Source organism: Rhopalosiphum maidis, chromosome 3 (genome assembly GCF_003676215.2).
Source record: "Rhopalosiphum maidis isolate BTI-1 chromosome 3, ASM367621v3, whole genome shotgun sequence".
NCBI lineage: Eukaryota > Metazoa > Arthropoda > Insecta > Hemiptera > Aphididae > Rhopalosiphum > Rhopalosiphum maidis.
The window spans coordinates 13,704,611-13,719,333 of NC_040879.1; the positions used below are offsets into that span (position 1 = coordinate 13,704,611).

At 26.7% G+C, this 14,723-nt stretch overlaps 1 protein-coding gene across 3 annotated transcripts in view; it reads right to left on the reverse strand.

Annotated features, from left to right (window-relative positions):
* Positions 1 to 2,248: 2,248 nt before the first annotated feature.
* LOC113559929 (protein muscleblind) overlaps positions 2,249 to 14,723 on the reverse strand; it is a 165,503-nt gene continuing 153,028 nt past the window's right edge. For 2 of the 3 annotated variants that reach the window (XM_026965712.1, XM_026965713.1), the window contains exons 6-9: positions 9,822 to 9,863; positions 5,030 to 5,150; positions 3,324 to 3,405; positions 2,249 to 2,613 (exon numbers count right to left, since the gene is read on the reverse strand). In XM_026965712.1, the coding sequence (XP_026821513.1) occupies positions 3,374 to 3,405; positions 5,030 to 5,150; positions 9,822 to 9,863 (195 nt within the window). In that variant the 3' untranslated portion in view covers positions 2,249 to 2,613; positions 3,324 to 3,373. The remainder of the gene's footprint in view (positions 2,614 to 3,323; positions 3,406 to 5,029; positions 5,151 to 9,821; positions 9,864 to 14,723) is intronic. The other variant, XM_026965714.1, reaches the window with a different exon arrangement.

Sequence of the window (14,723 nt, forward strand, 5' to 3'; positions counted from 1 at the left end):
GTATTGGTCGCAAGTGTCGTGTTAATAAAATGTTTCGAATAAAGAATTTTGGTGAGTCTGTATAAACATATTGATTGGTATTAGATAATTTATAATGATGCCAAATGAAACACTCTTATAAGAAGTATAATATACTTAAAATATTAAGGTAATGATAATGACTTAAAATAGATACTTAAAATATTCTGAGTGTTTATTTGGATTATTTGTATGTTTTGTAAGACTACTCTACATAATAGGCTATAAATAATTAATATAAATATATTTCTATAATTATATATACACGTGTTGTGTATGCATGTATATATTATATGAGTGTGTGTGTGTGTGTATACTGTGTAGATTTATATTTATATTTTAAAACTAAACATACAGATATAAGTATATATAAAAGGTATTGGGTAAATATAAGTCAGGGTAGATGAATAATTTTTTCAAATAAAATCAACGGTGTAAAAACCGTTTTTCGTTTTATAGTAGCAAAAAACTAGCATTGCGTGTATTGCGATTGCTTGGAAGCATTGAAATGTAATAGTTGTAGTTGAAGGTGATTCGGTGATAATTCTACGCTTACAAATTTGTTTTGAGATACATGACAGAGTAGCGATTTTAAGAAAAGTTTTCGATGATAGCCACTTAGAAACTTGCGTATGAATCACGACGCGTATATAATAATTATCTTACATTTATACATTTATTTAGGTATATATAAATATATATATACTTATTTTATCGAAAATTAATAATTAGCGACATAGATAGTTAAAAATGACTTGGCTGAAAATGTATTTTTTGATGTAAGAAAGATATATATATATATATTAGATTAGATTGGCACCTAGTGTAGTAGATTGTTGTTTATTTTATCGGAAGATTAAAACGAGATCGTTAAGGTAATATTTAATTTTAATACTCCCAGACTGTTGAGAAGAATTTTATTCATTTTGCATGTAAGGAAGTCACTGGGGTCAAAAAAAAAAAAAAAAGAATAATAATAGTAACAAACTGCAGAGTTACCGTTTACGATTACAGTTTGAAAAATCACGAATTACATTAGACATTTTGTTTGTATTTGATGTGTGCTATACATTTTTTTACATCGCGTATATTATGTTTATACGCAAATGGTAAAATAGATTTTGGTTAACGTAAATGAACGTAAGTTTCAGTAATGTAATAATTTTAAGTAGTAAATTCTAACCAAACATCGCGTATCGTAGCATATATAATGGGAATAGCTTTAGTAGTATTAGGTAGTGATGGTAGTGGTATATGTGTAGTAGTAATAGCAGTATAGAGTAGGTATTATTAAGGTAGAGTAGTAGTTGTTGTTGTAGTTCAATTACGAGCAGTAAACCAAGGGCGCGTCCGAATAGAGTAGCCATAGTACTCGGTGCATCTATAATACCTATATAATACCGGTTCCATAAAAATAATATCTCCAGGTGAATTATATCCCTTTGGGTTCATAATGCGAAATTCGTACCTATATAATGTATTTTACGTATGTATAATATGTATAGGTATACTATACAGATATGCGCGACCAAAACCATCCGAATAATAATATTTTTTTACTGTACGGACGTTCGCCGATATCATTCGTTTGTATTGTAACGCCAGTCAATCGTTGGGTATATAATTGGATAGATAATATATTAATATATATATATATATATGTTTATACTGAGGTTAAACATTTGAACACATATAATATTATTGTTATTATAATATTTTACACAATTAGTCATAACATGTTAAATCTTGTAATTTTTATAACAATTTATTGAAAACTCATTTATATCATGTCAATTAATATTCGATTAATAATATCTTATATAAACATATGCATGTATATAGAAACATACATATATAATATTTATTTATTGTATATAGGAGAAGGATAATTTTAATTTTAAAAATTACTTATATTTCGAAATTTGTTTTCTAATCTAAACTCGATGTTATACAATTTTATTATTAGTAATAGATACATAAATTAATAGTGTACCTATACAATTTGCCTTAACTTAATTTTAAGTACCTAATCTAAAAATATTGTTAAATATTTAATAATATAATGTATAGTAGCTACCTACAATCAATTAGCATAAAAAAAAAAATAAAAAAAAAACTATTGGTGCGTTAAAATATAATAACAATAGATTAATATTAATATATATTATATATTGGTAATATAATTAGTTATATTTTGAGTAAAATAATGACTTTAAATAATATGAAGGGTTTTACATATTATAAATAGTGAGAAACCAACCTGATTCTATACAATTTAAATAGTTTAATAGTATTTTAACATTTCTCTATGTAAAATAGTTTACTTTTGTTAACAAAATACAAAGTGCATCGTTTCTAGTTAGATTAATTATCATTGACATTAGTTTCCGACCTATTTTAAATATTGGATAAAGGAAACTTAAATCAATCTAATTTATTTTATTGTTCAATATTATTCAATTCGTATTCTACAATATTATTTATGAATTATATATGTAATGCAATACACTATAAAAAATTTTTACTGTGTATTAAACTGATGACTTGAATCGAACGTGATTTTGTTAATAAATATTAGGCCACGACCATACATTCCTGTGAACAAAAAAAAGCAACATTTAATTTATAAAAGATCTGTTTAGCACTATACTAGTGTTCAGTCATTAGGCAGTGTACCCACTGACTTAGAACCATGTTTTTTATTTAAAAACATCAGAATGGTAATAAGTAATACCAAACTCTTGTATTTAATTTGATATTATTGAACAACAAAGATAAAATGTCAAATATAATTTGTAATTTATTTGTTTCAAACAAGAAGTCTCATAATGTCTATCCAAGTGTACTTCTAAACAATCTTAACCTCTCAGTAGAAACATATTGGATGACGATAAAATATAATATACTCGATGAAACAGAATGAGTTCAATTTAATCAAGTTTTCGAGTTATTTTAGTTGTTATACTTTTCTCACGTTGAAAATTATTTAAATATTGAATAATTTAAATTATTAATTAGGTGCATCACATACTGTGTAAAAAGCACAATGTGAACATTTAGTTTAATTTAAATACATAAATTATTATTGTAGAATCTTTGTAATAACCTTATTGTTGGTCATGTTTAAATTTATCATAAAAGTTAAAAGTTTCACGCACAATATTATTGTCGTTTGTGTTCGAATGAAAGGAAAATTAATTTTATCACCGACAACTTTAAAATTTAAACTGTAATTCATTTTTAGAATACAACTTTTGTACTTTTGTGTATAATGTTTATATGTTGGGTGCTTATGTTATACTTACAATGGATGCATGGTGTAACACAGATTGATTTCTGGATCGCAGTCGTTATGTTAATACCTCGGGATGCCCGGTGGTGCAGCAACTAATACAAAATAAAAAAAAATTGTTAGCACCTATTGAATTATACAATTTACGGCAATCGTCAAGGTGGTCGAGCATAGGTACATTATACAAAATTATATAATACTAAATATTTTTCTTTCAGCGGTATTTCATTGGTTACAATAATTATGAAATTATAAAATGTAATCTTACGTGCTCTTATATATAGTGTATCGTTTGCCTTAAAATTATCAAAGATGTTTAGCAATTAGCATGTAGACGGACTGATGCCCAGAATAATTGGTACATAGTATCATATTTATGAGTGATGTATGAAATATATTTATTTAAAAATATCTCTCAGTCCGCGGAGGAAATTCTCAGCTCAACGTTTTTAAAAATAAACCACAAGTATGAATCATAATGAAATATTCATAAAAAAAAAAAAAATTATAAATAATATTTTTAATTGAATAATACATTTAAGCTTGATAAGAAAATTATTCATTATACACTACAATAACTATAGTTTATATATCTGAGGGAGAGAGAGAGAGAGAGAGCAGTAGAGTTGCAATCTTAAAAATAATTAAGAGTAGAAATATGAGATAATATTTCATTGTAAATATAAATGAAGGGATGGCCACAAATAATAACCCTGAGTGGTCCATCGTCCATCAATTTAACCAGATAATAAGCTATTTTGTACATTAAACAAAGTTTTTTTTTTTAATTTATTAGTACAATTATTATCTCAAAAAGTATAACGTTTTTTAAAATATTTCTCTTATTTAATTTTAAGTCACTACAAACAAAATTTTTGAAAAATAAATTAGATTTTCATTATATTTTATTGTTAATATCATGAAATTTCTTACTTTTTTAAAATATACATTTTGTACGATCTTATATTCCGGATGATGTTTACAAGATACAAGGTGATTCTTAATCAGATAACACTTATTATTTCAAAATATTTTAGCGTTTTTGAAAAAAATATATTTTTACATAATTTCCGGTCAAAATATTTTGAATTTCACATTCTGAAGCAGAATTATTTTCGGATTATTTCAATATATAAAAATCGAAATTCGGACTAGTAGTTAATGAGTTATAAATATTTAAAGTTATAGTGAAGGGAGGAGCAGCTCAGGGTACATTTTAAGTATTGGTCCACTTCTCTGATCATCTAAACTTTAAATATTTATAAATAACTACTCAGCTACTTGTTTAATATAAGATTATTATACTTTAAAATTGTTAAAAAAGTTAAAAAATAATAAAATGTATGATTTAACAGTCTGTACTTAAATTGCAAAGCAGTTTCTGTATAAAACAATATTATATAATCCAATCTGATATAATATACGAATATTTTTTATAAAAGCAATATAAAGGTTTATATTTTTGATATGGGATTTTAAATAGCCTACAATATCATAATTTTAAAACTGGGTATATTTTAGTAGTCATTCGGCTTTCCAGAACATCTGTTTCCTGCCCCTTATTGTAGTTGTACAACAAGAACCCGTATATTTGCCGAGATTACTTTGTTGATTTAATCAAATTCTCTATTGGCATAATTCATAAGAATACATATTTAGTATATACACCATCTCAACAGGTATCTAACACAGGTTTCGTAAATATTTAATGAGACTTACAAGATAGGGTTGGCACGAATGGCTGAAGCAATTGTTGGTAAGCTCCCGTATTTTGTTGAAACACCGGCATTCCAGACTTGTCGCCCGCGGTTCGTTTGTACTGCATCATTCCCGGAAATGCCTGGAAATCATTAATATTTGTCTTGTATAACAAAATAAAACACCGAATATTTGCACTTTAAATATTTGTATGTGTACTTGCAGTCAGACCAGCAGTTTTAACTCATTTAATAACGTATAATATGAATAATTGTAGTGTATTTACAATTTATAATGATAACTAATAAATTATTGACTGACTGTTAATGATAAATTAAAAAAAAAAAATCGGTTGTATATAATTATTACAACATAATTCAGTTGTCGTTTAAGTAAATGAAAAATAGGTTAACATAATAAATTTAATTTTTTTAATAAATTAACCAAAATTATTTTGCTGATGATGCATATTATTATTACAGCAATGCATTCATAGGCATGCGCATACCGTCGGTGAGCAAGTTAGGGCCTGACCGCCCAACTCTAAATATCCCTTCTTATCGCAACATCACTATTAATCAAAAATATAATAACCAGCTTGTACATTTTAGCTCAGTAGAGTTGTTTTTAAATAAATATTTCATCAGTTTGTATTTATTTATTAGAAATATTATAAAATATAACAATAGGTGTTTTGAAAAAGATAAAAGGCTATTTTCTATTTTAAAAAGGATTTTAATATCTTTTTACTTAAATTTTAGCTTCTTCAAAATATTTTTGTTTTATAAAATCACTATTAAATTGTATGTTGAATACTCAATCAATGAGTTTATTATTTAAATGCCCTTAGAAAGCGCTTACTTTTTATATTTCAGTTAATACTTTTAGGTCAGTTGAAAAATATTAAATTTGCTTTCAACTCCTTTAAAGTACAGATTACTTTGAAATTTAATTTTTTGAGAAGTACCTACTGAAAAAATACTTTACATAAATTTAAATAAAATAATTGATTATTTTCCACTCAAAATTATTAAATAAGAATAAATAGAAATAACAACACCAATGTGCTGATCAAGTTGTTGGTGTTATATTTAAGATAATATAGATTCGGGTTGATCATTGATTTATTTTGTTAATAATTGTTATTAGTAATTATTGAACAATTTTCTGATTTATCGGAATATATATCAATAATATATTTAAAGAAAAAAATGAATTTAGCTTCCTTTTTTACCGTTCCACCATGCGCACGCCTATACCTATAACATTTGCGTTATATAATAATAATATTACGCATTCATATTAAGTTAAATAATAATTATTTTTATTCCTTTAACTCAGTATGGCATAATGACGTACTTCTAATGTACAAATATACAAAGCCAATTGAAAATATTTAAATTATATTATTTTATATAAGATTTGTATTGTGATCTGATTGCACATTGCAGTTAACCTTTACATTCTACACAAAATAAATATAATAATAATAAAATAATAATATAAGTTTTATTATAAAATATTATATTTGTATTATATAACTAACTCGTTACACAAAATACAAAATATATTTAAAACTAATAGCATGTGTACTTTTTTTTAGTTTATGAAAGCATATTATAAATAGAGAACAGCTCAAAGCAAGACAAAAATGTAGTTAAAATCAGCTAAATGATAATCAATGGTGCCGTTTACGAACTATTGATGTACTAATTTGATATATTCATATATATATATATATATATAAATATATTTACGACATGAAGACTTGCAGTGCATGAATTGAAAAAAAAGTAGTAAAATTACTGAACAATGTAAGGGTGGTTTTACTGATAATTTGTTTTCAAGAGATTTATCGACTTGTGTGTCATTAAGATAAATTAGAAGGGGTGCGTTGAAATATTTTTTTTAAAAAAAAGAGTATAATTCGCTCTTTTTCAAATTAAAGTAACAGAGATAACTTAAAACAAGGGGTGCAATAATGTACGTAAATAACGGAAACTTTTGAATGGGGTGTATGTTATTACGTTATTTTGCATTTGTTAAAATATTTTTTGTTTTTTTTTTTTGATAACTTTAGATACAAATTCAACAATAAGTATTATGTTTAAAGTTTTTACATTGAGTATTATAAAATTATAAAATAACCGTGAGTTCATGGATTTAATATTAGAGTCGTAAACTTATACGCCATACATATGTGATATTTTATTATAACCTATTGAATGCGATAGAACTATGTAAACAAAGCAAAAATAAGAAAGCTTTGTAAAAGGTAAATTTTCTATAAGTGTTTCGAATCTGCTGATATTTTGCAAGACGATAATATGAATAATTATGGTTTACTGTCATCAGAATATGATGTGTAGGTATATAGATCAAGCTAATAAATATTTGTTTAAGTATTTTTTATGAAATAGTAATTAATAAATGTAAAACTTTGTTATCTAGGTATTTAATTATAACAGTATTATAAATTGATCAAAATTTAATTTTTAATTGTAATTTCAAAGAAATTTGGTTTCCTTATTTATTTTTAATAATAATTTATTATACTAATGATTTGAATAAAGATTATTAAAGATTATGGTTAAAAAGATTTACAATTTAATAGTTTGTAATTCTAAACAGAAAAATCGCCTATTAGATAGCTACCTACCTAAGAAAAAATAAAGTAACAACTTGCACATAAACACAAATATAATTTTATGTATTTAAGATAAAACTTAAAGAGGAAGGTATAAAATATAAATTCGTATAAAAGAAAATAATTTTATAATAAATATTAGTTTTTTATTCTTTATCTTTTTTTTGTTTATAAATAAATCATATAAAAGTTTAAACATTATTATTATAGCAGCTCAATGATTACTTATATTATTATTTGATTTAGTTGTATACTAAGGAAAGAGGTAAACGGCTATATCTCTCTTCGATATTTTAAAGAAAAAATATTATAATTTCAAATTTCGATCGATAACACAGTTATTAATTTTTGTTAAGCACCTACTTACTTAATAATTTAACGGAGTTTTTTTTATAGGCAACTATTGTATTACTTATAAAAAAATGAATAAACATAAAATACGATACGCCATATATTTCAATTTGAATATACCTCAGTTCGACGGGTGTTGGCGTACCTCACTCAGAAAATAAATCCGACCGAGATGATGGTTAACTCGCCTGTGGTTGAATGGATTATACACAAGCTTGTATCCAATTTTGTTTTTAAAATTGTAACTAATGAACAAATCGGCTTAGGTAATTAGATATATGGTCGGAAAAGCATTAACACGGTGAGTGGTTTCATATAAAAAGTTTTTAAAAGTCTCTATAAAACCCGAGCAGATGGCGCCACGAATTTATTTTTATTTAATCGCTGAATATTTCGGAGACTTTAAATAATACATTTTGCTTAAACTTTATACACGGTGTGCTTTAGTGCTTAATTATTAAAAATAAAACTAGGTATATTTAATTGTTAATGCATTTATTCAAATTCTGTTTTATTAGCATTTTTAAGTGTACGAATTTAAAACATTGTGTATTTAAATAGTTAGATTTTTAATTTTTTTCACCACTTTAGGGTAGTTCTGTGGTGATCCAGACTGTTTTTGAAATGTATAATAATTTTGTTTACTGTTAATTATAAATAGGATCATTTGTTTTGTTGAAAATGTTGACGCATCTAAATCGAAGTTCAAACGAGTAATTTTAGAATTATTTAATTTTATGAAATAAGAATTTATTATATAGTCCTTAATAATAAATGTATATACAATATTAATGTATTATTTAGTTTAATTCTTAAAATACCTATAAAATGTTAACAAACTATACAATTATAATAAATTAATATTAATTACTATAATGTTCAAATAATTTTAGCCTTCAATCTCCATTCAATGGTTTTAGTAGTACCTATTCGTATATTAAACTTTTATATGAAAACAAATTATGAGATAGAAATTGCTTATGAGTTATATAGAAATTAATCTCTCTTTAAAAGTGCGGTAAACAAATTACTGCAATCCGTACTTAACTAAAATAGTTTTGTACGAAAATGAAATGTCTCTTTTGATTTGTACAGTAATCAAGACTGTTTCGAAATGTATTTCATAAATTCATCATCTGAGCACCAACTTCTATAAATTTTACCAGTTTTCGAGGTCAAACATGGAAAATTACGCTTTCCGAAATTTCAAAAATATTAGTCTCTCTTTCGCTGGAAACGTCCGGCGGCGAAAGGGTTAATTTATTAAGGTCCAAAATAGCCGTTGTTACTGTGGTTTTTGCACTACATTATTAACACATAAATCAACCTTCCCGAGTTAGTAAGCTTCAAGCAGATAAGCAAATGGTAGCAATTAACAAAATAAATAAGGCACGTTAAGCAGCATTTTCATTGTATCGATTTCTAAAATGAATATGATATGACGATGAAAGGAAATCGAATAACGGAATAAATGGATAAATCAGACCGTATAAATAACATTAATATTTAAAGGCGGTGACAAAAATGGTCTCATGTTTGCATTGGGCAATTAATGTGTGAACAATAATGTAACGAGACGACAGTCTGTTATGATATTTGCAATAAAAAAAAAAAATTAGCTTGGACCGATTGTTGCTACACCACGGAATGCCTCTTATTTCTAATGCGTTATTATATTATAATATTGTCTTTCGTTCTTTTGCATACAACACATTTTTAGAGCATATTGGAATGTGACTCTTTGAAATGCGTCATTTCGAAATCAAAAAATTGCACATTAACAATATCAACAGTATTTACAAGTTATTTACTTACAAAATTTTCGTAATAATATGTTCCAACGGCTTTCATATCCATCTGAAACACATAACTCGTTGATAAACTAATTGTAAACCTTAACACATTGAGCTGGGAAGTGGGATGTGATTATTCAATGGAAGAAAATAATAATTATTTTCACACGATTATATGCAGTAGTAATTTATTATTATTACCTATATAATGTAAGTATATTATGGGTTATATTTTTACTTTCGATAAAATTGTATGTTAAAATTTAAAATCGTACGGAGTATAACTTTTTTTCAATAATGTTGTGTTGCATTAATTTAAAATTATGTTAAAACAAATATTACCGATAAAACTTAAATTTACACTTAAATTTTCTGATTACAAATCGATTATTTGTAGTCTCAAACCTAACCTGTATATTATATACCTATATATTATTATTTACAATACCAGTATACCTATATAAAACATGTCACGAGTTTAGTTTCGTCAATACTTATAACTATACGTTTTCTATGTGTGTTTTTCAGACACAGTGTTTCATATCTTGGCACGCATCGTTGTACAATTAATTAATAAATAACAATATTTATTACTCTACTTTAATCTTGACAGAAGTCTTTATTTTTTTTATACATCGAGTATGTAGGTAGGTATCTAACGTTGTACAAGCGTTTCAATCAAAGTCAATAATTAGCTTTTCTCTTTCAAACTACTTATATTTCTTTTGAATTTTGTCGATATTGTTTTCTTACAAAAGTCAGGTTTGATGATCAAATATTATGTTGAATGAACTATAAGATTATAATAACGTCTCGTTGTTTAAAGACGTATCGTTTGCTGCTCTTCTCTTAGTTGTAAAAATGATTTGTTTTTATTAATTTATTATTACAAAATATTTTAATTGAAAACAAAAAATTGTGTAGTTGATTTGTTCGTTAACTATTCACAATCACGCTCGTGTGCAATTTTGTTGTATGTATTTTTATTCGCGTTATGATCATTTTTGTTTGTCAAATAGCTGCGGGACACGAAAGGCATAAATTGTTCGTTCGAATGTATTAATGCAATAAATCAAAAGTAGATGCCTCACAAAATACACTTAGCTAATCAACATTTATGAGTTATACATTTGAATATTAAAATTGCTATCTTAGAACGAGCCACGCTTTATTTATGGCCTTTGGACATGGACGAAAATTCTGTAAAGCTTAAGAAAACTTTGGGATTACACGTTGTATATACTAATTCCATTTACACGGTGTCTGAATATTATTATTATTATTATAATATATCGTTAAAACAATTTTGGTACCAGCTCTGTTCGATTATTTTGCAGGCGACAATTATTATTACTACGAATTTCTGAGCATATATTATAATATATGTACGCAAACGTGATAATTATTTAGTTTATGAACGTAAAACGAAATTGATGGTTACATCCGACAACCATGTTGTGCAAATTCATTATTAGTATTGATTGCTGTGTACTGTAGTATACATACATATATACATATAAAATTATTATTTGAAATAGCTATAGGCGCGTATTTAATAAAATCATTATGTGTGTGTGTGTGTGTGTATATATATATATATATATATATATATACACATTTAAATATTATTTCTATACTTATAACGAACATCGTGGGTTGGTTGGTATATTTAAGAGTTTGTCATTTACTAAACGTCATTCAAAATTATTCGAACGAAATTCATTTCCATTTAGGATACATATTATAACCACCCTAGCTATATAACAGCTATAGCGAAATGGAAGCCTACAGATCACAAGTATTTTATATACGATACATAATTTTATTGAAGTTCGTTTATTCACTCCAAAACCAATTACGGGGAACATGAAGATGAACACTTAAAATAAACCGATGTAGCGATAAATTATTGCCATACGACTACAATGTATATATAATATAATACGCGTGTATGTTCTCGGCAAGAAATACAGTAGATAATATACAGCATTCGATAAAGGTCCACTAAGTTACTGAAAAATTAATGTCTTCAAATATTATTTTAAATTTAAATTGTAGGTATAAAACAGAATTCACAATCAAATTGTATTTTCGAATTTGTCATTATTATTTATCTCGTTTTTATAACGAAAAAAAGTCCCCCGCGTGTCTGTTAAGAAGTTATCGATTTCAATTACGTCTGAGCGACAGGATCTTTCCCAATTATTCCTTCAATTATTATTGGTTAGATAGGAGAGAGCGAGATTTTAACAAAAAAAATATATTATATTTACGTTAAACAGTTCTCCGTATAATATATTATATAATTTATATATAGTGTTTCTATTTTGTGGCGTGTAAGCTCCAGTTTTCAGACTAATAAATATTCCGAGTGGTTGACAGTACTGACAATGTGTGACTATTTAGTATTGAGTATATGCTTTACACTTATCACTATATAGCCTATAATATATTATTATTGTTTTAGTTTTGTTTCACTTATTGAATTATTGGCAAATGGAATTCTTATAAATACAATTTTCGAGAAATAAAAATCTTTTTTAACTTAAGTGGAGATACAGTTATTTTTATAACTTTTAAAATGTTAAAACTATACATTATTAGATTCGTTTTTAATGTTTTTATATTTCTGACTGATTTTAGTCTTATACATATTGCCATAAAAATTATAAGTCATCGTGTATTAGATTGTTACTCGTACAGGATTGTCGAATTCGATGCGTATAATTATAATATGTTGATTGAAATTTCGTTCTTTACACAAATCTTTGGGACTATCATCTGCCATATGATTTCTGATCGATATATATATTTTGTAACATTCAGGTTTCGGTGTACCGTAATATAGGGCTTGAAATTGATTTGAATAATTATCTATATACAGTCAAGTCACTGAAAATATACTGCACAATACGTAATAACAATACGAACTCAATGATATGATTTATTAATTTTATCTATGTACCTACACGGCTACGCGATACAATCTGCTCTAGGACAACCGAACTAAGCGTGTCAAAGAGTAGGCGTGAGCAATAATATTATCACTTTGGTTTATATTCGCATTTGATTTATGCAAGTCCGTCCATATAATACGATGTACGCCGTAGCCGTTTTTGTCGTTGTTTGTTCAGGAAAGGATCTGATGGCATTTTAATTAAACCCGGGTTAATTGGTCATCTCATACATTAAATGTATATGTATATATTTTGCGACCCTCGACGTTGACGGTTCTTCCGCATAATTCGTTATGTATGGACATCGGTATTTTTAATTTGCTATTAATATTCTTAACCTAAACGGTTTATGCGACGTCAGGCACGTGTTATAAATGATGAAAGGAACTCTAAATGCGTTTATACATATTTATTTTAACGGTATTTTAGTCATAGCACGATAATTTTTGTCGTGGGACCACACCGAGTGAATATTATATTATGTGTATTGCGAAATACTTACCCAACGCGCAACACTCTTATTCGGACTACAATTAAAAATACGTCATATAGTCGAGGGTTGATTTTGAACTCGAACGCGTCAGCACGTGATATTCGTGTATAATATATAATCGTGTAATAATATTATTCAACTGTGTTTTTCGATATGGCGGTATAGGTGTTATAGACGTCGTGTACAGTAAATGACAAAGGTACACGAGAAAAATTATTATTTAGAAAATAACCGTACTACAGCAGTACATCGCGTATAGAAGAGTATGAACTGACGCGATTGACATACAGGGCAAAATGAAACTATATTTTATATAATTTATGTAACGAAGTAACGGAGAGATAAATTGGTCGAAAAGATTCTGAAATAAGTCACGATGGTTTAAAACATCAACGGCACCAGATTTCGAAGGGTTTTTTCGTACGCTATCTTAAACCCCCATTAATTTGATATATTCATATAAATCAAACCTCAACGACTCACTCGCGTACACTAAATCTCGTCCTTGTGATTTTGATCACCTCCTTAACCGCATCGCCTGCTTCTTACTGATATAATATATTCTTATTTAAATTTAAAAACTTTGCCTCTCCAATTATTATTAATGTAATCCGATAAGTATTAAATACTTAATAATAGCGCTTCACATCTCGATTTCCAAATTTACGATTCCATCGTACACTGCCACTCACTATTAATGATTTATCATGTCAGTTATTTCATTATTATTTTTTTTAAGTATTGATTTTGCGTTTATATTGTATCTTTTAACAGATCAATCTCTTATCAGTTACTCAGTTTTCAAGTTCTTTAGTATATTGAATATAATATAATATATGTATTATGTAGTATAGAAAAACAGAAAAATTATATATTTATATAAGCTAAGACCGAAAACTTAACGCGTGACAGGATTTGGTAATATTACTTAGACGTAGAACGACCATATATTGTGGTCACTGAATAATGGATAACCACGGTTAAATAATATGTGATAAAAATATGAAATTTCTGGTCGGAACGTTCATCATTCGAAACCATCGTCGTATTATAAAATCACCATACCTATTGAGTTTATGTTTATGGTTTGTAAACAAAAATCTAGTCCTAAAACGATCTTGATGCTTCCGAAGTTGGGGATATTGTGTTGGAAAGTCGAAAGTATGTGTATTCACTATATCGATAAATTATACTTTAGACGCCGTACAAAAGTTAAAGTGTAAATGTGTATATGCGTATATGTCACAGCCCAATAATAAGTAAAGGAAAACATGGAATTGAATTCAAATTTAATACATCGATTTCGAAATCGACTAGACGACAGAGCAACTTCCTCGGTGTTTATATAAATACCTATAGCTTACGTTTGATTTTTAATAGGAAAAAAATAATTCAAGTCGTTTTTGTAAATATCCTTTTTGAGACCAATAGCGATCGGAAAATCCGCGGTATAGAAACAGTTTTAAGCCGACAA